The 21,742-nt window shown below is 46.9% G+C and overlaps 1 protein-coding gene across 2 annotated transcripts in view; it reads left to right on the top strand.

Annotated features, from left to right (window-relative positions):
* The window catches only part of WWOX (WW domain containing oxidoreductase), a 908,120-nt gene that overhangs the window by 225,597 nt on the left and 660,781 nt on the right, over window positions 1-21,742 (top strand). For both annotated transcript variants that reach the window (XM_027513959.1, XM_027513960.1), the window contains exon 6: window positions 5,561-5,649. In XM_027513959.1, the coding sequence (XP_027369760.1) occupies window positions 5,561-5,649 (89 nt within the window). The remainder of the gene's footprint in view (window positions 1-5,560; window positions 5,650-21,742) is intronic.

Raw genomic sequence — 21,742 nt, 5'->3', positions numbered from 1 at the left:
TCTAAGTGTATGAAATAAATATGATGTAAAATAGACACAAACAAGAATTTATAGAGGACGTTAATTTCTTGATAGCTTCTCAGTGTCAAGCATTGAAGAATACGAGAACAGGGCTAGGGCCGGTAGTGATAATCCAGTGAAGACACGAGTGTTGGAACCAGTCGAGTCTCAGTTCGAAACCCAAATCAGTGTCTAGGCTGTGCCACTTTAAACTGTAAAAACCTCTGTTTTCGAGGCTGTGAAATGGGGGAAATGATAGATACTTCAAAAGACTTTTCCCATGACTCTTCAATGAAAAATAAATGCCAAGCATATCACGTGCTGTGCTCTCTCACTCGGTCATGTCCAGCACTTTGCGACCCTATGGACTGTAGCCTGCTTAAGTAAATTTTGTGAAATAAGGAAAGACTGCAATTGGTAATATGCCTTATGGTTGAAAAACAAAGAATCGGTGTCCTGTTCTAACAGTGGTTTTACAAATGATAATGATCGTTACTTCTGTGCCTCGTACCTCGTGTGCACCATACCTACTCTTTGCCCTAGCCGTTCAAGGCAAATGGCCGTTGCAGCAGGAGTGCTGAGGCCCAGAGCGGCCACACCGCTGTCCTGCAGCCACACAGCCAGTGCTGCTGTCCGGCCGGACTGTGGCTCCTCCTGGTCAGCCCGGCTCTGCTGTCCCCGTGGATGTTCCACACAGTCCCCGCATGGTTCCTTTGGTCTCAGGCAGTGCCACGCCTGAGTCGTACTTGGCTGATTGTGGTCATGCAGTGGTATGAGAGAGCAGTCCTGTGTAACAACAGCAAGAACCCCCTTGATTCTGCACTTGTAGACCCTTGAACCACTAAGACAGGTTTTGGGAACTTAGCAAAGAACAGCCCAGGAAGACTCGTTCTACCGAGAGTGTCAGTGGGCTGTGCCACCACCTGCTGTCCCCGACGTCCAGGAAAGTGGAAGAAAACTATGTGGGTTGCTTCATTACTCTGTCTTTTGGCTGAACCTGGGGGTGGCTGGGAGCAGGTGGGCGTCTCAGCTTCTTAGATGTTGCCTGCTGCTTCACGTGTGGGGTGCCACCTGTGCATTCCTGCTTTAAAATGATGGGTGCTGGCATCTGTAGACAGAATTTAAGGTATGTTTGCATTCCTCTTTTCCCTGAGATGATAAACTTGTGTACACTGGTGTGGTTAAAGAAAAGAGTGTGGATTTGGGGAAGGGTTGGATAGGCATTTTATAGCATTTAAAGATTCAAAGTTTAGTAGGAAGTTGTCTCTGTCAGCCAAAGCTAGGTGGGGGGCTGGTTGGCTGGATAGATGGGTAGATGGGTAGAGAGGAGGGAAGGGGGGAGGGACATAGGGAAACAGTTAATATTGGGGTGGTGGCATTGTAGATACTTTTTGTTCATATCCATCTGTCTTTTCTAAATGTTTCTATGACTAGTGAAATGGCCTGAAATGAGCCTGGAGAGTAAAGAGGGCAAACTCATGGACTGTGCGTCATTCATTGTGTACACGTTTGCATTTCTCTTCTTGCTGGGCACGTTGGGGGTTGCACCTTTTTGAAGCTAGGCACAGCCCCAAAACATGCTCTGCCAACAAAATGTCAGCAGAAGCAACACCTGGCACCACAGGGTGGCAGCCCACGACATGCAGTATGCAGCCATATTCTCTGCCCGCCCTGTGGAGGCTAGGGACGTTGCGGAGGATGGAAACACCCCCGGGCTCCACCTGCCTGGGCCCCTGGCCAGTCACAGTGACAGGGCCCCACTGACCTGGGAGGAACACGAGGCACGAGCTAGTCATAATCCTTGGTTTTCTTATGACATTGAAGTTTGGGGGCTCCTTCCTTGTTGAAGGTCGTCTTGACTCACACTGAGGCACTTGTGTGAGCCACACAGTAAGGGATTGGGTCGTATCTTGTTGGCCATTCCAAGCTACAAAAATGTTTTAAGCTAGAAGTGTGTGTGTGTTGCAAATCTAGAGCCCAGAGACTGGCCAGACAGGGTCAGAACTTTTCACGTCCTGGGTGGCATATGCTGATTTAACATCTTAGTTGAAAAACTCAGCGGTTCTTTAGTGGAGATGGAAGAGTTCTGTATCTTGAATGTGGTGATAGTTCTATGAATTTCTGCATGTGATAAAAATGTCATAGAATTATACGCATAGATATTTCAAATAAAAGAAAATGAGTGCATCCCCGAACTGGTGAAATCCAAGTAACATCTGGAGTCTAATGAATTACTTTGTGACAATGTCGATTTTTGGTTTTGATGATGTGCTGCTTGGATAAGTCGTCCCCTCTGGGGGATGCTGGGAGATGGGTATGTGAGCATTTTCGGGTACTGTGTTTGCCACTTCTTGCGAGTCTATAATTCCTTCCAAATTAAAGTCAACAACAACAACAGCAGAAATGAGTTATACCAAGAAAGCGGATTGTGGTCAGTCCCAAATTCATAGACTCAGCAGGAAAGCTTACATTGGCAGATGGGGCCTCTTGCTTTCACCTAGCAATCAGCAGTTTATCCCTCAGAAATGCTCTCTGTTTGCAATCCGTCAGCCCCTGCCTTCTCATTTAGAGCACGTCCCATGATAAAAACATTTCTGTCATGTTGTGAAGTTTGTTAGACAACCAGAAGAGCAACCCACACCCCCCCCGCAACACACACACACATCAGCACACTTGTGCACCCTCCTTCTAAAAGCTGTTTTTTCCCTTCTCGGGGCTTAACCAAACTGTGCACGCGGTCCCTCTGGTTCTCTCAGGGTCAGTAGCAGAAACAGGAAACCCGATACCGGGGGCAGGGGAATCACCTGAGTGATTGGGTGTGGACTTGAGTCACTGTCCCCAGGAGCCCAGTAACCCAGTGCCTGTGGATTAGTCTGTTGAACGACTTGATGGCTTGTGACCCCTCATTCCCCCTGGATACGTACGTTCTGATTTTGTTCTTATTGGTGGTGGCAGCCCTGTGTTTTATCTTCCAGCAAGGGGCGAGGTGGTGGGGGTGGGGGATGGTACCAAAAGACAGCGTACCACGTGCAAACCGCACATTAGAAGAACACAAAGGCCGGCTTGGCCAGGCCATCGCTTTCATGGAAATTTCCGCTTTGGGGTCACCATCTGGGAATGTTCTCCCTGTTTTATGGGGGAAAAATGTACATGCATTCTTTTCTAATATGTAGCCAGCACATTCCTTGGGGGTTTCCATCAGGGACTCAGCTGAGAGGTGCGATGTCTGTCTTTACCACCATTCCCTTAATAGGAGAAATATCCGGTTTTCTTCTTGCGATGCATTCAAAGCTCTGTAAGATTCTGTGTTGGCGACGAGTGTCGTGCTCTGCGCCAGGGGCGGCTGGGGCCTGAGGAGCAGGATGAGGGTGAAAGGCCACTTGAGTTGCCACGTCTGAACGTCAGAACTGGTAGTTGAGCATTCCGGAGGCATAAGAATCTATGGGGAAGGAAAGCTAGCCATTTTGACAGACGTCCTGCTCCGAAGGCTTGAGCCACAGATGAACATCCGTCACGCAGACAGAAAGTGGGGATGGGGGGTGGGGGTGCGGTTTGCTCCCCATCTGGAGTCCTGAGCCCTCTGTACAGGGTACGGCATCACTAGGGTGCAGCCCCTTCTCCTGGTGGCAGTTTACCTTCAAATGGGATGAGGGCTGTGGCCTTGCCTTACTGTGAACCCTCCAGCTCTAATATTCCCCTGTCTCAGGAAGCTCTAATGAAACCCACGTGTTGGCACGCTCCTCTTTTCCTGGATCAGGTTAGATGCTTCTCATTCTTCCAGAATCTGCAGGTGTGTGCAGCTGGTGCTGTTACCTGAGGAATTTAAAATCCACTTCGGCCAACTTGCCTTTGCCAGAGTGTTGGGGTTTGGGGAGGTCACTGAATTCCTCTCTACATCCTTTCCCGGAAACTGCGCCCTGTTAGTGGCAGGACCTGGATCCTCCAGGGTCCAACAGTGATCTGGAACGACGTGGTCTTCGAGGGGAAGCCTCACTTGTTGTGAACACAGTTTCACCCACCCTGCTGCCCTGTCGCCCTCCTGAACAACCATTTATTACACAGTGGCCTCGGGGAAAGAGCTTCACCACGGCATCTTCCCTCCTTCCGGTTAAAGTGATGAAACACCTTCTGTCTTCCAGGCAGGCTGTTAGGTGCTTTGCACTTAGCCTCACAACTCTGTGAGTAGATAATCAACATTCCTCATTTACAAGTGAGGAAACTGAGGCTCAGAAAGCTTAGGTGGCCCAGAGTCTGTGTGCATTCCAGCTGCATTGGCCTGGTGTTCACTGTCCACGGCCTGGGCCTCGGGTCGCAGTCCAGGGCGTTGGTGGCCGAGGTGGACTTCTGCAGACACACTAAGCGTCTCAGCACAGCCTGTGTGTCCGTCCAGGGGGAGGGTGCCCTCCACTGAGCCACGGGCATCCCCTTCAGAGCATCCGAGCACCGTGTCATTCTCGCTAGTCTTACTTCAGCATCTCAGTCTAGACAAGGATTCCCAAGTTCACTGCTTGTCTTATGGGAATCCACTTACCTGAACAGGCAGGTAGCCTGGCCGTCTGTTCTGAGGAGAGAGATCTAAAAAGTCATAGCATTTCAGCCAACACAGCAGAGTCCAGGCAGACTTAAAAATCGGGAGGGCCTGGTAAACACAGGGCCTGTTTGAAAGGCATGGTCTTTCTGGAACTGTGCTGGGGGCCGTGCAGTGGGACGGGGGCGGCTTCAGTGACTGTGGAGCGCTTCCGGTGTGGCTCCAGGAGGGAGTTTGGGCTTCAGTGTCAGACTGGCTTGAGGTCTCACCATCCACACTTCTTAGCTCTGTATTCAGTCTCTTATAAGATGCCACAGTGTAAAACAGGCCAAATACAAGGGATCCTTCAGTTGTCCTGGGGGTGACACGCGATGATGCCTGTGAGTGCCCACCCACCGTCACCCGGGGTTAGACAGCAGGAGCATCGTTATCGTGACCCACGTGTGCCTCACGTCCGCAGAGCTCACAGGGTCTCTAAACCAGGGCTCTCTAACCTGGCTCGTCTGCGTTTCTAAAGCAGGGGCGTGCGGAGCTGTCGGGCTCCGTTGGTGTTACCGAGCTTTGCCTGCCTTTGTACTTTCTGTCCACGCCTTGTGTTTCATTTTTGAGGCAGGCTTAGTGGAGTGGTTTCAGAGCCCAGATGGCAGCTTTTGAGATTCCCACGTGGCCTCGGATGTTCCTGCAGGAGGCGGGCTCCATCCTGGAGTACCCCTGTCGTTATAGTTTCCTTTAGGAGTCACTTAGAGAGGAGACAGTGAGCCCTCGGACCCTGTGGATCCTGTTTCGGGCGCTGAGTCAAACAGTACAGCCCCTCAGCCTGGAGTTTTAGCAGAGTCCCAGCCTCCCATCCTCCCTAAACTTGGCAGTAAAAAGCCCCGTTCTTCTATTCATTCCGATGATTTATATTCTCTCTGGGCGTCTAATATTAAACAGGGGAATTCCGACATGTTCCATAACACATTTACTGTAACTTGATACCATGAACTAAACTTGCTGTTATTTATCATTTCTTTTTATTTTCTCTCATTCCAGCACAAAGCCAAGGTAGAAGCAATGACCCTGGACCTCGCTCTGCTCCGTAGCGTGCAGCATTTTGCTCAGGCGTTCAAGGCCAAGAATGTGTGAGTGTTCCAGCGGGGGGTTATAGATCATAATATCTCGCCATTGTAATGTCTTTATCAGATGAACACAACCGGGAAGACGGAAGGCTATTGTGCCGTCTTGGCGTCCAAACAGGAGGCTCATTTATACTGGCCCGGTCGAGGTGTACCGTATTTCTTTGACTCTGAGCCCCCCTCATTATGAGACGTGTCATCAATCTCACAACAGCCTCCCAGAAAACAACAAAAAGATCCTACTAAGCATCAGTAAAAAGCGACCTCATAAAAGCCAGCTGACTGTAGGCTGCATCCTGATCGCAGACATCTTCAAGGCGCCTCCCAGAATCGAGGAGAAGTTCTATTTTAATTGCATTTAGGAAGAGATCAGGTCAGTTCTCTAGTTCCACAAGGGGGCTGAACCTCAGAGCACGGGAAGAAAGTTTTACTGTTTCGCAAACCTGCGATGGTTTTACGTGGCACGTGGACACGGTTCCAAAAGCGTGGGCTCACATCTGAGAACTTCTGTTTTTCCATTCTTTCTCAGACTTTGAAAAATGCCTGTAGGAGGGAGCCTTTGCTGAGGACTGGCAGATTTTTTTTTTGGCCATCCCTTACCAACCGCCTTTCCTAACAGAGAGCAAGCAGCTCTTAAAGCCAGAACTGAGGAGAGCGCTGGTGGTTAGCTTCCTTTTCATTACGATATTTTGTTTCCAAGTGTTTATTTTTACAGTTCCCTCTGATTTTTTTTTTTTTTTTTTTAGGGCAAAGCAATACTGGTTTCTCATTTAACATAGCGGTTTAAATTTCTTTAACAAATCACTTCGTTTAATTTTTCTTTTCCAGTGAGTTGATTTAAACACAAAGATTAAGTTAATAATAGTACACGTGGTGCCAAGGGTAAAATAATTCCGTAGTCGGCACCAGAGTCCCCGAGTTTGGAGCAGGCTGATCAGTGACAAGCGGTCTCAGGGTTGGCCTCCGTCGGGGTTGCTGGTTTTAACAGTTCTCTGCGGAGATGATGGATGGGAGGGGAGGTGTCTCAGCCCAGATGCTCCGATGGCGTGATGTTGGCCCGACTCTTCAGTGCTGTCCAGTGGCCGATTCTTCTCTCTCCTTTCGTTTTCTCACTCGTTCTTTTAGGCCGTTGAGAAGTCTGTCCTCTAAAGCCCTTTCTGGAGCAAGGCTGAGTCCTTGAGATTGAATGTCAAGTCAGAGTCTTTAGTGAGATCTGCACTGCCCCCCACCCCCACCCCAGGGGCCTGCCCTGTGCTCCAGTGATAGCTAGCTGGGCATCGTCCCCAGGCCAGCGGACCTAGGCGAGCCCCACTGTGTGCCCTCTTGGCAGGGATTGGTAGCTGCCAGCCCTCGCCAGAGCTCCCAGAGAACCTCACATCAAGACAGAGCTGTAGCTCTTTAAACATTTGCCCTGTCCTCCCTTCATGATTCATTTATCCGCTTGCTTCTTCACTTAACACGCATTTAACACATGCCTCCAAAGCCCCAGGCTCTCTCCTCGGCTCTGGAAAGAGTGGTGGCTGGTGGAGGCCTAGTTAAGCTCACCCAAGCCATTGTGTGTGCTGCCAGCAAGCAGGCGGTGTTTAACTGCTGGCAGCCTACTCCTTGGCCTAGTATTTCTGCGGTTGTTTGGAAGAGAACAGCAATAACAGTATCAGCCGTAGCAGCAGTGACAGCTCGTTTCTCGAGAGCTCGTTAGGAGCCCCACACCCAGTGCCCTTTGTGTGCTTTCCTGACGTAAGTCTCCAAGCAGCCCTTAGGGTGAGTGCTGCCACCCTGTCTATTACGCAGCTGAGGAAAACGAGACCAGAGAGGGTGAGTTATCTGAGGGTATGCGGCCAGCCAGCAGGGGCGCTGGGGCCGGGCACGCCTGGGCAGCCCGCCTGCCAAACCACTTTGCTGCACTGTCTGTTGTTCTCAATGGGCCAGAAACCGAGATCCGAGACAGTGAGTGACTTTCGCAGGGTGCCTTGGCAGGTTGGTGGCAGAGGCAGCACTTCATCCGCTTTGACTCTCTGCTTGTTCCCCGACACCATGCCACTCTTGTGGGAGCTGAGACGCACCGCCTCTTCACTCTCCCTCCAGTCCTGGTGTCAGAGCTCACTGGAAGGAGGCGCTTAGCCAAGGACAGCCAACTGTTACATAAGAGGACTGCCTTCCAAGTCTTAATGGGACCATTCGTTTTTAACTATTAAGTAGTTCAGAAATCATCAAAGCCAACTGCCTTCTGTGATCACCAAGCCCAAACTCTTGGAGAAAAGCGGTCGCCCATTCTGCCCTAATTCTGGATTTTAGCAAATGAATTCTGAATTTCTGTACTTCTTGGTTCAGAAACAAAAGCAGTTTTCCTGTTAGCCAACCCCATGCCACGAACCTCCTTTCATCAGTCTTTCTCGGGTCCAGTATTTTACATGGATTTAGAGAAATCAGCTTGAAAATCCCATACGACTTTCCCTTTGCAAGACCAGCAGGGTGAAGTCTTCCCCGGCCGGGCAGATGACAGTTCAGCACTCACAGGTCTGTGGATTCTGAGAATTGTCAGAAGCGAGTTCAAGTGTCAGTGACTGAACTGCCAGAAAAACACACGTCGCTCTCTTCTTATCTCCAGCTCCCGTCTTTCAACGTTAAGATCTCCTTGTGTGTAAAACATAATGGCAAACGAAGGAGAGGCTACCCACGCTGGACCCACTCCTTTCTGCGCCCTTGGACTGAGGAGAGGAAGAACCCGTCCACTGAAGTGCCACGTGGATGCGCGCCGAGTCCCGTCTGCGGGCACGCCAGGCGTCCGTGCGGGCGCTTTTTACTATGTGCGTCCCCTCGGGTCATGCCCCAGCCCGGTGGTCTTGCCATGCCAGGGCAGGCAGCAGTGTGTGAGGTCTGAGCCTGGAAAAGGTAGAAACGGGTGTAAATGCGAACCTCTTTGGGAGATGCAGCTCATGGTACAGATGAGCCAGTCTCCTTCCACCAGGAGGGCATGTGGATTCAGCCTCTTCTAGGATATTCTTCTTCTTTATGTTTTTTGTTGGGGGTGTGTGGTGGCATGGGGTGGGGACTGAGCCTTTTCAGAATGAGCCCTGCTAACAGTGATTATGCAAATCATAATTCCTTCCTGACGTTTGTTTATCCCATGCAAGGCAACACGCTCAGCACTTAAGCCCATGTCCTCGCTCTAATTCCTTACAGTCATCCCCAGGCATGACTCATTTTATCTTTGTTTCCCAGTGGAAAGGCTCCAGCTTCTCACTGAGAGGCCAACTCTCTTTCCTGACTTTAGCAAGTGGCAGATCCCGCATTGGAACCCGAGTCTGTCTGAATCCACAGCGACCCCTCTTCTTGTTCCACCTCGCCCTTGAGGTGGTTGGTAGGAATTACTGAGGACCGAGTTACTCAGAAATTTAGGGGCCGAACACCATTCAAGGCAATGAGTATTCTGTTCTCTCAGTTTACTTAAATCAGAAACCAAATCAGGTCAATGCATCTTAGCCTGTATTTTTTCCTCCAGCTTCTAAATTTCTCTTTATTTAGTGCGGCATATGTGTTTCAAGGGCAGGTGTGTCCTCTAGAGTTTTCTGTGGTCTGTGTTTCACTGACTGCACCCCGGTGGTGTCATTCAGCTGGTTCTTTTGTCTTCTCTGTTTCCTGTGAAATGGTAGCCAAGGCTGAAGGCTCAGTCAGATTCCTGTTTAATTTTTGTTTGGCAAGAATGCTCAGTAGGTGGTGGTGTTGTCTTCAAGCCAGTTTTTGTAAGGCTCTGCACGCCCCAACCAATGCATCCCTGCGCCCGCGCAGTCTGTCTGTCTGCCCGCTCCCCTTCACCCCCCATTCCTCCTGGCCCCCTCCACTCCTTCTTCTGGGTGGTCAGCCCAGGGGGCCTCAGTGCTCCCAGGGCACTTCTCCCCAGCGTCAGTGGTGGTAGTGGTCGGCCAGTGTGTCTCAGGTCCGATTATTTTGGGGCATTACTGGAAAGTTCCAAACCGAAGCCTGTGGTAAGTCCCAGCCAATCTTGAGTTTTTCAGGATATTTTTGTTGAAACCGCAGTCCTGGAAAGCAGCCAGCTTCCGTGCTCCTGCTGCCTGACTGGTCAGGGCCTCCATCAAAATGCGAAGAGCTCGGACCCTTGCTGATGATTCCGACCGAGCATCAGGATTTTCTGTAGTGGGCTCTGAAGCTAGTAGGGTATTGTTTGGGATACCTTTGCACAGTTTCATCCGTGATACTAACTGCTTAATTTACCAAAAAGCGTTCGTTTTGAACAGGCCCTGTAACAACAGTTCAGGGGCTTCTAGACTTCTGTAAAAAAAAAAAATATATATATATATATATATATATATATATATATGCATTTCCTTTATCAGATACTGTTTTATGGTTTGAGTTCTATATATTCCTGAAATAATGGACACCTGGATTCCAGTTTTGAAATTTGAAAACTTTCAGTGATAGCACATAATATAGGAAATTTATTGCTTGGCTTTCAGTTACCAGTTAGCTCTTATAATATCATCTAAGGTCTTTGATTCATCATAGCAATTAATGGAAGTTGATCATAACATAATTTTAAAATAACACTTGCAATTCTAAAGATTTCTAGAACTTTGTTTTGGTCATGGATCTCTACTTTCTCTTTTCATCTTTCTGTCTCCAGCAGAATTTAAGGAAATCAGGCTTTATTTCACTTAAAAATACTTAAAATACTTTCACTTAAAAATTGGATAGTGGTGTTTAAAGAAAAATCCAAAGAATACTTTTTCAGTTTCCTCTTTACTGTTTATACATTTGAGGGAGAAATCTTAACAAAGTTATTTATTTTCACTTTTTAGAACTTGAAAATTCAGGACTTTCAGAAACTACTAATCCCAGATTTAATTTTCTTAGATTCTTATTTCCAATTTTGCTGTCTCCAGTCCTTCTACAGAAGTGGGTGGGCTATAAATTATAAATAAATCCCAAATTTTGAGGGTTAAATTACCCTGTAAGACCAATGTGTAAATTACAGCTTAATCTTTCTTCTTCTCCTCAGTTTGGTTTTAAGAATAAGGTTTTAGCCCATGTATCTCTGTTACTTTTTGCTCAACATGAGAAATTCATTTCTGGTTTTTGTAACAGAGTATCATGTTGCTTTGCTTTTCTGAACAGTTTGAAAACTAAAAGAAAAGAAAAACAGAGAGGCAGATTTTTTTTTTTTTTTTTTTTTAGCTGTAATAAACTCTCTAAATCTAGATCTTAATTATGGTGTCTTATGAAAAATTTTTCAAAGTCTACAAGTTGATTTTTCCCCATCCCCTACATTTTCCACCTTGAGGTATTAAAAAACCATACTATGAAGCATTTAACGTGTCTAGAAACATCAGAGAAGGCTTCCATCCAGAGTAGATGTTTTGCCTTCTGAAGCTTAACTCTTTAGGCATCAAATGTTCTTACATAATTCTTTAAAACAATATTTGTGAAATAGATGGTGTTCTGTCGTCCCTTATTAAACAAAAATACGAACACAGAGAGTATAGTGCAGGGGTCAGTACGCTTTTCTGAGAAGGGCCAGAGAGGAAGCACCTCTGACTTCTCGGGCCGTAAGGTCATCTGTGTCAGTGGGCAGCTGTGGACAGTACTTACACGGGTGAACATGGCTGTGTTCCAGTAAAAGTTTACTTCCAAAAGCAGAAAACGGGCTGGGTGTGTCCGAGGGCCACGGTGCATGTCGAGCAGGTCCCGGCACAGACTTGCCAGGCCTATTGAGAAGAGGAGGCCGTGCACGAGGCAGGCAGACGTGCCTCACGGCGCTGCGCCCGTGGCCGGCACAGTGTGTGCGTTCCCGTCTGGGTCCTTCAGTGACTCGAGAGGTTTTCACGAATGTATCCAGTATGATACAATGGACATAAGACAGATTTCTGTCGAAACAGGAAAAGAGGATCAGAGTGGACTGGTCAGACGTGATCGTAGAGGAAGTGGGGATCTCATGAAGTCTTTACAACCATTGGTGAAGTGGACCTGGGGACTCCCTGGTAGTCCAGTGGCTAAGACTGCGCTTCCCAGTGCAGGGGGCCCAGGTTTGAGCCCTTATCAGGAAACTGGGTCCCGCACGCTGCAGCAAAGATCACAGATCCTCATGCCACAGCTAAGACTCGGTGCAGCCAATAAGTAAGTATTTTTTAAAAAACTGGGCCTGGAAATGAGCTTTGAGATCCCTCGCAGCCAAGGCGAGAGAGGACACGAGCTTCACGTTGCCCACAGACTGTATGCATGACCAGCCCTGAGCAGAAATAACGCTCCTATGGTGATGCTGCACTGCCACAGAGTACTCAGTCCGCTGCTGTGTCCTCTTCCCCCTGGTCTTTGTTACTCTTCGCAAAGCCATGAACTCGAGGGGGTACTTCCCAGTTCTCTTTCGGAGCCAATGGGTAGACTGTCTCCTTTGCCATTGCTGCTATTGTTTCCCCTGGTTTTGGGCAGCTTTCCGGATGATTTGAGTGGCCTTAAGGGCAGCTTGCTTTGAATAAGTGAGAATTACAGTGGGCCGCAGGAAAAATAATTAACCTCTGTATTGTCAGATACCAAAGTACTCCACACGCCTCTTCTCCCCTCCTCTTTTGGCTTATTTTTAAAAGTTTTTCCCTTCATGTCATTAATTATTTAGTGTTTACAACAGTGCCAGGAACTGGGCTAGACGTTGAAATTAAACCATTTGCCCTCTCGCTTCTCCTGTGCCTATCACTCTTTTAAAATAGTCGTGAAGCATAAGGATTTTTTTTTTATAACTTTGCGCAGTGCTGACTATCTTCAAAAACACATCCTTACCAAAGAAGAATGGTTGTTAAATTAATTAAGAGCCATTTTGCAATTAAATGTGTTAGGGAAAAAAAAATTCAGTGAGCCTTTTTGCCATCATTAAAAGTCATCACTGCCAAGGAATACATGAAAATGTGTTTGAATTAACCACAGCAATGTTTGCAAAATAAACAGTTTTGATTTCCCAACAGAATTCTAGATTCAGCCATCGCTATCATGTTTCCGGAAGTCTAAGTGATGTATGTTAATTGAAGACACACAAAAAAACCTTCCCTTCCAGGAAGAATAAAAGCCCGGCTTTGGAGAGTACATGCAGTTACTCTGTGGTCGCCTCCGGCCTCACCCTCCAGCCCACCACTGCATACATAGCCGATGTTAGGGCTTTAATACCAGCAAACAGTATGAACTTAGTTGCTGGTGTTCAGCATTGATTACTTACAGCACTGGACCAGAGCATGAGTTGGCAAAGTTTTTCTAGAAAGAATCAGATAAATAAATATTTATATAAATGAATAGCTATACCAATGTTTTTCCCTTCATGAACCAAATGGTCTCTGTAGCAGCCACTCAACAGTGTTGAGTGTCTCTTGAGTGTTGAGTGAGACCGCGGTAATGTGGAAGTAGCTACTGATAATGTGTAAATGATTGGGCAAGATCAGATTCCAATAAAACTTTATTTAGAAAGACAGGAAGTGGGTTGGATTTGGGATTTGGTCTGGGGGTTGTGGTTTGCTAACCTTTGGACTAGAATCCCCTTGTCCCTTGAAATGTAACTCATTTGAAAAGCATCTTGCCTCACTATGAGAGTCACATTCCGTTTTGGATTTTGTTAGGTCTGGTACAGATAAATCAGTATATATAGCCAGTGTTGTGGGCATGGTTCATTTCAGTTCTCTGCAGATAGTACTCTGTGTTCCTTAGAGGCTGAAAGAAGAGATAAGAGTTCGAATAGAACAGTGTGCTGTGTTGAGTTGTGGAAACGCCACCATACGGGAAAGCAGGTCAACTAAGACAAGCAAGTATTGTTTAAATAATGAAGACACCGAAGCCCTGCTTGGGACTTGAAACTGTAAAATGATGATGGAGATAGTAATTGCTAATATTTATCACCTGTTTATTATGTGTCATACACAGCTAAGCACTCGTCTGCCATCCCATTTTATCCTCACAAGGACTTCATGGGGTAGGTCAAAAATTGTAGAAGAAAGGCAGTGTCTTATGGTTCAGCCTAATATGATGCTCAGCCACATTTCATAGGTCAAGAAATCAGCAGGGAAGAGATTAAAGATCTTGACCCAGCTCATGCCAGCTAATAGATGGTGAGACTAGAGCTGAGTCCAAAATCTGCCCTGTTGCTGAATTCTGCTTTGAAAGTAGTTTGGAAAATCAGAAAGCTCTATCTCATTCAGAAATGCGTCATGTAGCACGTGGTGTCTCTGAAGGAGTTTTGTCCTTGGATGGATGGCAATCCCTCCCTGCCTGCTGGGAAGGTGGTTAAGGTCACTTCAAGGTTGAAGGGGATGCACCTTCCAGCCAGTTTCCTATCGTCGAGAGGAAATTGTGTTGCTGAAATACATGTAAAAGAGGTTAAACACCACTCACGAGAAGAGAGGTTCATCCCTTCAATTAAGTGTTCAGGTGGTTTTTCTCCCAAATACCTAAAAGGTGTCTGTCCCTGAAGTCTGTATAAGCGGAAGTGGCAGCAGTTGTCTCTGCCTTTACTCCAAGTGTCAGCGTTCATTTCCCCTTGGCTCCTGCCTGTTTTCCTAATGACGCTGATCTGGGAGACAGCGGGCGACCAGAGGCTCACTTTACAATTCAGACATCTGAACAGCCAGAGCGGTCGCTCTCAAACACAAACCCAGCCCTGGTCCTCTCCTGCAAGCAAGACCCTTGGGTGGCCTCTGGAGGCTGGTCCATCCTGCTGCTGCATTTATTGATCAGATCGCCCCAGCCCTGTGCCTCTGTGTTCCGCTTTGCTGTTGAGCTTCTCAGTCATGTCCGGCTCTTTGTGACCCCATGGACTATAACCCGCCAGGCTCCTCCATCCATGGGATTTCCCAGGCAAGAATACTGGAGTGGGTTGCCATTTCCTTCTCCAGGGGATCTTCCTGACCCAGGGATCGAACCCACGTCTCCTGCAGTGGCAGGCAAGTTCTTTACCACTGAGCCGCCCGGGAAGCCAGGTGGTTACAGTTCCGCCTCCTGACTCAGGCCTGTGCCACTGACCCCACCTGCCCCTGACCTGCTCGCTGCTGATTCTGTCTGTGGAGCCCTGCTTTTCCCCTCCTCTTACATCCACACTGTCATTGGAATGATCAGGCACTTGTGGGAGCATCGACCACACCCCCAGTCATCGGGCGTGGAGTACTTTGGGATGCTTTTTTCTATATTGATTTTTCTTTGTTAGACTGAGCCCCAGAGAAGCAGAAACCTTGGCTAATTCATCTTTGTCTTAGCTCTGAGGCCCTGTTCCACACCTTACCAACATGGTGACCTTGGCACATTCCTTCATCTCTCTGATCCTCAGTTTCTTCATCAGTAACAGTGGGAGGTGACGGTAGTACCCTTGCAGGATGGTTGCTGCTGCTAAGTCGCTTCAGTCATGTCTGACTCTGTGCGACCCCAGAGATGACAGCCCACCAGGCTCCCCCGTCCCTGGGATTCTCCAGGCAAGAACACTGGAGTGGGTTGCCATTTCCTTCTCCAATGCATGAAAGTGAAAAGTGAAAGTGAAGTCACTCGGTCGTGTCTGACTCCCAGCGACCCCATGGACTGCAGCCCACCAGGCTCCTCTGTCCATGGGATTTTCCAGGCAAGAGTACTGGAGTGGGGTGCTACTGCCTTCTCCGCAGGATGGTTGAAAGATTTAAATAACAAAGTGTTCATGAAATGTAGTACCTGAATACCTAGTAAAGATTTAATGCATTTCAGATTGTAACATCATTTTTGTCGTTGTCATCATCATCCTTTGCAGGTGTTAACTTTACTGCCATAGCAGAAGCTCCAGAAAGGGAGTGGATGGATGGGTGGGTGGGCGAGGGTGAGGGAGGGAGGGAGGAAAGAAAGGAAGGAGGGAAGGAAGGGCAACCAGAAGTGGAAACTCACTGTTGCACTGGTGACCTCAACTTTGATTTTAAGGCAGTAGTTCTTAGCCATTTGAAGTTCTTGCCTTGGTACCTCCTTGGGTGATATGGAGGTTATATGTTAGAACATCTTGGGAAACAAATTGTGAAGTAATTTTGCATAATAGTTATTTCAGGTACAGAAAATACAGCTGCCCTTCTAACCAGGTGTGGGCTTGAGCCACATGACCAGGCTGTTCTCAGACCCGTATAAGCACGGACACAGGAAACTCGTGATGTTAAGGTTAATGTCTGGTGACTCGCAGAGAACTCTTGGATTATGTAAGACTCAGAAGAAAAAAAAAAAAAGTGTCACAGTGTCTGTGGTTTAAAATTGTATTTTCCAGCTTGGCTGGCGAATCCAGCTCGGTGTTCCTCCTGATAACTTCTAACCACCCCCATTGGCACATTGGAATTCTCCTCTCACATAATTGACATGTTGGGAAGTTTTGTTTAAACCACACTGAAATTGCATTTTAATAACTGGGGACCCGTCTTTCTCCCTTCTCCCTCCCAGCCCCAGTAAATTGTTGAGAAGCTAGTTCTCGTCAGCCTAAAAACTTGAATATACATTTGCAATACATCACCAGTGCTGCACTGTGGCAGCCGGCTGAAAATCCCCGGGGAAGATTATATTTTCAGTGGATCCGCTAGTCACTGCACTCTGTTCTTAATATTGTGAGTCATTGGTTTTCTTCACTTTGTGAGAAAGCCCTCAATATCTCGTTATTATGAAAAATACACACGGAGCCTCTCAATTAGCGGCAGAATTCTGCAGTCTGCCTTCTAAGCTTCAAATGTTGTTACCGTTCAGTCACCGACTCATAATCAAACAGGCATTTGAGCTGACATTAAGGAGTAGTGATAACCAGAAATGGAATGAAGAAGAAGGTGGTCTCAGAGGTACCGGGAGTGGGTACAAGAAGTGTGAATCCACCAGTGATAGAGGTTTGGGAGGTGGACCTCGGCAGAGTGTGTCTGGCTAAAAGCACAGCAGCGCCTAGGTGTCTCAGTTCAGCAGACTCCCAAGAGCATGCCCGTGTTCCGAGTGGCTCTGTATGGGACGAGGTGGAATCCAGTAATCCCCTGCATAGAGGTCAGAGTATTTAACCAGTCTTAAATTCTCATATGCTAGGTTGCTTCTATATATTATCGCTGTTGGAAGCACTCTGAAGCTGGCCTGCACGTACTTCTTTTTGGATCTCTTATTTTCTTAAGATCAGTTCTTGGAAGAGCAGCACCCGGGTCAAAGCACGAGTATCTTTGAATACCGCTGGTCTGTGACATCAGGTTACCCTCCAGAAAAGTGACACGTAATTCTAATCTCTTGGTCAGACTCTAGGCAACGCCGTTAATACCCGAAGTATTATTTGTAAAGCTTGCATCTATGTAATCGTAGTCAAAATGTTTTTAAACGTACAATGTCTCTATTAGTCAGAGAAGCTCTTTTTTCAGTTGCTTTGTCCTGTCGCCTGAGCCCATCACAGCCACGGAGAGGAGAATCCACTTCTTGGTGTGGGCAGGAGAGACCTTTGGTTTCTTCCTTGATAGACGTGGAAGCGTGGTGTTGCTCTGAGTAGCTGAGCAGTGGGCTGGGGCTGAGCACTGGACTGGGAGTCAGGGAGGCCCAGCCTCCGCCTGACCATCATTTCCTGGGTCAGTCTGTGTCTTGAGTGGTGGTGCCCTAGGCTCCTCTCGGGTCTTTGCAGTAGCAGAACCACTGCTGCAGCCCATGACTCTCCTAATATTTCTGAAACTTTTCTGACTCTGCTCTGACGCAGGAAGCAGGACCTGTGTGGTGTCTCCTCCCCGATATGGGGGAAGACTTCACATTAATCTTAGCCAAGAGCTCGCTATGACCTTTAAAGACCTGGGCACCAAAGAGATTTCAGTCCTGGGCTCCTTAGGCTTGTCTGGCGCTCAGGTGTCTCAGACCAAGCTGACATTCCTTTCCCCTCATCCTGTGGGCGGGTTTTCCAAGCTCAGTGGAGTTCTGCATCAGGTCCACTTCCGATTCCTTTAAAGCTCGTCCTCCCCTGTCCTGTTGGAAGCATGGGCTTGCAATTCAGTACCCCCTGGGCTGGCCCGTGGCTTCCTATCTTGCCTTTCACGTGGCATAGTTCTTGATGCAGTCACATTGGCCTTCCGTTTGGTTTTAACGTGCTGCAGTCCACAGGGTCGCAAAGAGTCAGACACGACTGAGCAACTGAACTCAACTCAGCTGTCTTTATGATTTTTTTTTTTAAGGCAGATGTTAAAGCTACTTCTTCTTGCTATTTTGGGGGTATTTCTTTTGGTATTCTATATAAATGTTATTTTATACAAGTTCTGTGGCCACCAAGATGGTGCATGCCTCTTGTACAATATTAGGGGAAAAGAAGGATGAGCATAAATATGAACATGAAAATTGTACATTTTCCTGGCTCTCTATTAGTTTGTCTTTATTTCTTGAAATATTTTTACCCAGGAGATTTTTAAATACACACAAAAAGAGAAGAGGTAAAATGGGCCTTCCCAAGTCTCACCCATCTTCTGTAAATATCAGCATGTAGTTAGTTTTGTTCAGTCTGTAGCCCCTTCCTCCTAGATTATTTTAATGCAAATCTAAGATGACACAGATATCCATGAATACTCTGTGACTACCTCTCTATTATCACCACTATCCATATTTTAGAATACTACCTTTTGGTTTTTTTTTTACTTCCAATAGAATTATAAGCATTCTATATGAGAAACATTAAATATGCATGTATATAAATATATATTTTAAATATTTTTCAAAAAATGTCTCATTCCCCAAGGTTTTCCACGGTCATTTAGTGGAGATAGTAAATTAGCAAAATAATACCTTAGGTTAGAGAAAGTATAGTGAATAATATGTCAAGGAATGAAACAGATTTAAAAAAAATTTCCACCTAATCTTTTAACAAATGGCTAAAATTCACATGGTGAGAAATAAATTCAACTTGACATGGTAAAATTCTAATAATAGGCTGAAATAATGTCACAGACTAAAACCACATAGCTTTGTGTAACCTAGCAGTTGTCTAAAAAAAAGCACCCTTATTTTCTCTGGACTGACTGTATCTAGCTTGAGTCCCAGTTTCCATCCATGAGGGACTTGTAGGAAAGAGGTGGACGGGCTGGGGGCTGTGAACCACAGCTGCCCCTGCGCGGGAGGAGGGAGAAGCCAGAGGTCACTTAAGTCATCGTGAGAATGTAGAGCAGTCTTCTCAGAGTTCAGGGAGCTGGCTTTATTTTTAACTAATGTTTAATTTACACACTTCACACTGCTTTGAAGTATATAGTTCAGTGGTTTTCGGTATGTTCCCATTCATAAAGAAACCTCATCCCCGAACCATTTAGCGTCATTCCCCTTCCTTCCTACCACCCGACCCCCTCCAGCCTTTGATGACCACTCACCTTTCTGTCTCTCCCACTTTGCCTGCTCTGCAGATTTCATATGAAGGAATCACGCAGTGTGTTGTTTTCTGTGACTGGCTTCTTTGAGTCAGCGTTGATCAGTCTTTCTTCTTCACGGCTGAGTAGTACTCCACCATATGGGTAGACCACACTTTGTTTATGCGTTCATCAGTGGACGGTCGTTTGGGTTACATCCACCTTCTGGCTGCGTCAGTGATGTTGCTGTGAACCTTATTCTTCTTCATTCTGACCCCCCTGCCCCCCGGGAATATCCTGTGACATTCGGAGGCTGAAGGTGTCAGAAGGTAGGCTAGCAGGGACAGTGAGACCTCTCTTTGGGGAACAGCATTCCTCCCAAGACCCTTTCTGAGCCCCTCTTGAACGCGTGTCCCCTGGGACATGCCCAGTGGTCTGGTAATCACTAAGGAAGCAGGTCTCCTGGGGAGAAGTTTTCCAGAGCACACCTCCATGGCCAACAAGAGGCTGAGTGACCCTCGTCTGGTTTAAGAAGAAAGCGTTAGCACAGAGTAACAGGCCGAATCCAACTTGGGCTCAATTATTTTGTAAAGCTCTTTGTTGATTTGACTTCCCGCGACCCAGGGAATAATTCTAACCAATCAGAGCTGGCTCCCCTTTGGCACCAGAGTCCACTTGCTTTACAGCCGATGACAGAGGGGGCCACACAGCTACCCCGTCTGAATTAATCCTCGACTCTGGGCCGCTGGTGCTATTCCCTGGCAAGGTTGTATTTCTTCATTAGCTGCTCCCAGGGCCCAGGGAGTCCCAGAGGGTGTCAGAGTACATTAATTTTTATCATAACATGGAATCTTTCAGGTCTGAATGGCAGCACACGGCTGTCAGGGGCTTTCTGCACTCTGTTACAGCTCCATATATCTCTAGGCAAAACAGAGGAAAGAGCCCTCATTGGCATGGAGATGTACAAAATGCATGAGGCGTTTTTATTGTTTGAGTGACTTGACCACGTGCTTCAGCACAATCCCCAGGTAATTTTTTCTTTTTTTCCTTTTGTCCATGTAAGCCCACCTCTGCCACCCCATATCACTTCCTCCCTTCACTGTAACTGCAGAAGGTATTTTAAAAATAAGCTGTCTGCATAATGGTAATGAAATCATCACCTGGTATCTGAATCTCTTCTATAAATACATAAGAGATGAATATTCCCATGATTTTTTTTTTATCAGCAGAATATATGCCTCCACAATATTGTAGAAGTCTGTAAATAATGACTTTGTAATGCTCAATATGGCATTCATGTCCATAAAATATATTTTAAATTTGAAGGAATGCTAATGCATTTCCAGAAAGGCTAGTTACTTCTGTGTTGCCTTTCCCCCACTTATCAGCTGAGTAGAATTCTTAGAAGGATGTATCTGACTTGGAGAGTATGCCCAGTGGTTAGTTTACTAGTGAAAGTGAAAGTCGCTCAGTTGTGTTCAGCTGCTTGTGACCCCATGGACTGTACTGTCCATGGAATTCTCCAGGTCAGAATACTGGTACGGGTAAGCCTTTCCCTTCTCCTGGGGATCTTCCCAACCCAAGGATCCAACTCAGGTCCTCCATATTGCAGGCTGATTCTTTACCAGCTGAGCTACCAAAGAGGTGCTGTCAACAAATGCTGGGACCCCCTCTGCATGAGCAGACACTGGGTGTTGTGGCGGTAAGGACCCCCCACAGAGAAGTCGTAGAGGAGACAGTGTTCTCAGCTGTAAGAGTCAGTCAGTGCTCCATTGGCATAACATGTGACTTACTGCCGGCCCTAATCCTTCCCTCAGTTTTCTGGGTAATTCTGCTTTCTTAGTAATAGGTGTCATTTAATAACCCCCACTGCTGGGCAGCCTTGTTGCATGTGAGCTCTGTGAGCTACAGAGCAGAGTTTTCCAAAATTCACATTGCACCGCTCATATGTGAGATTGTTGTTTTTGTTCGGTCGCTCAGTCGTGTCCGGCTCTCTGCGACCCCATGGACCGCAGACCCCAGGCCGCCCTGTCCCTCTCCATCCGCTGGAGCTTGCTCAGACTCGTGTCCACTGAGTCGGTGATGCCGTATCTCAGATGGCCAATCCTGTATTTATCTTAACACATACCAAAGTTTAAAAGCCCAAACCAGAGAAGCAACTGACTTAGCTAGTATTTTGGCAGTGCACAAGGCTGAGAAATACAGATGAGTTGGTTTACAGTGTACTAAAAAATAGTACATGCAAGTGTTCCATAAATCGGAGAAGAATTAGGAAAATGGTACATAAATGATTGTGTTGTGGATTTTGCTAATTGAGAGACTCTTTGGGTTTAAAAAAAAACACAGTACTGGCTATATGCATTCAGTGCTTTAAAACCAAGTGCCAGTGAGCTTAATATGTGTGAACAAAGATGCGGAGAGCTTTCACGGTAATACCTACTTTTGAAGGATTCTGTAATTCAGGAACCTTCCTGTGTGTCAGGCACGCTACTGAGTGTTGGAGTGCAGGGGTGACCAGATGCTGGCTCAGCCCATCAGGAGTTTCTGGTCTTTGGGTGACTTTTTCCATGTTGTGTGTGAGAAACGGTGGGTCACAGAGGAAAACAACCTCAAAATAATGCCTCCCCTTAAAGACTTCAATATAAAAACTTGACGGCATAAACTCCTAGAAGAGGCCACAGGCAAAACACGCTCTGATATAAATTGTAGCAGTGTTTTCTTAGGTCAGTCTCCCAGGGCAAGAGAGATAAAAGTAGAAATAAACACATTGGATTAAGTGCCATTGGTGGTAT

The sequence above is a fragment of the Bos indicus x Bos taurus genome, chromosome 18 (genome assembly GCF_003369695.1).
Source record: "Bos indicus x Bos taurus breed Angus x Brahman F1 hybrid chromosome 18, Bos_hybrid_MaternalHap_v2.0, whole genome shotgun sequence".
NCBI lineage: Eukaryota > Metazoa > Chordata > Mammalia > Artiodactyla > Bovidae > Bos > Bos indicus x Bos taurus.
This window is presented reverse-complemented; position numbering and strand designations above follow the sequence as displayed.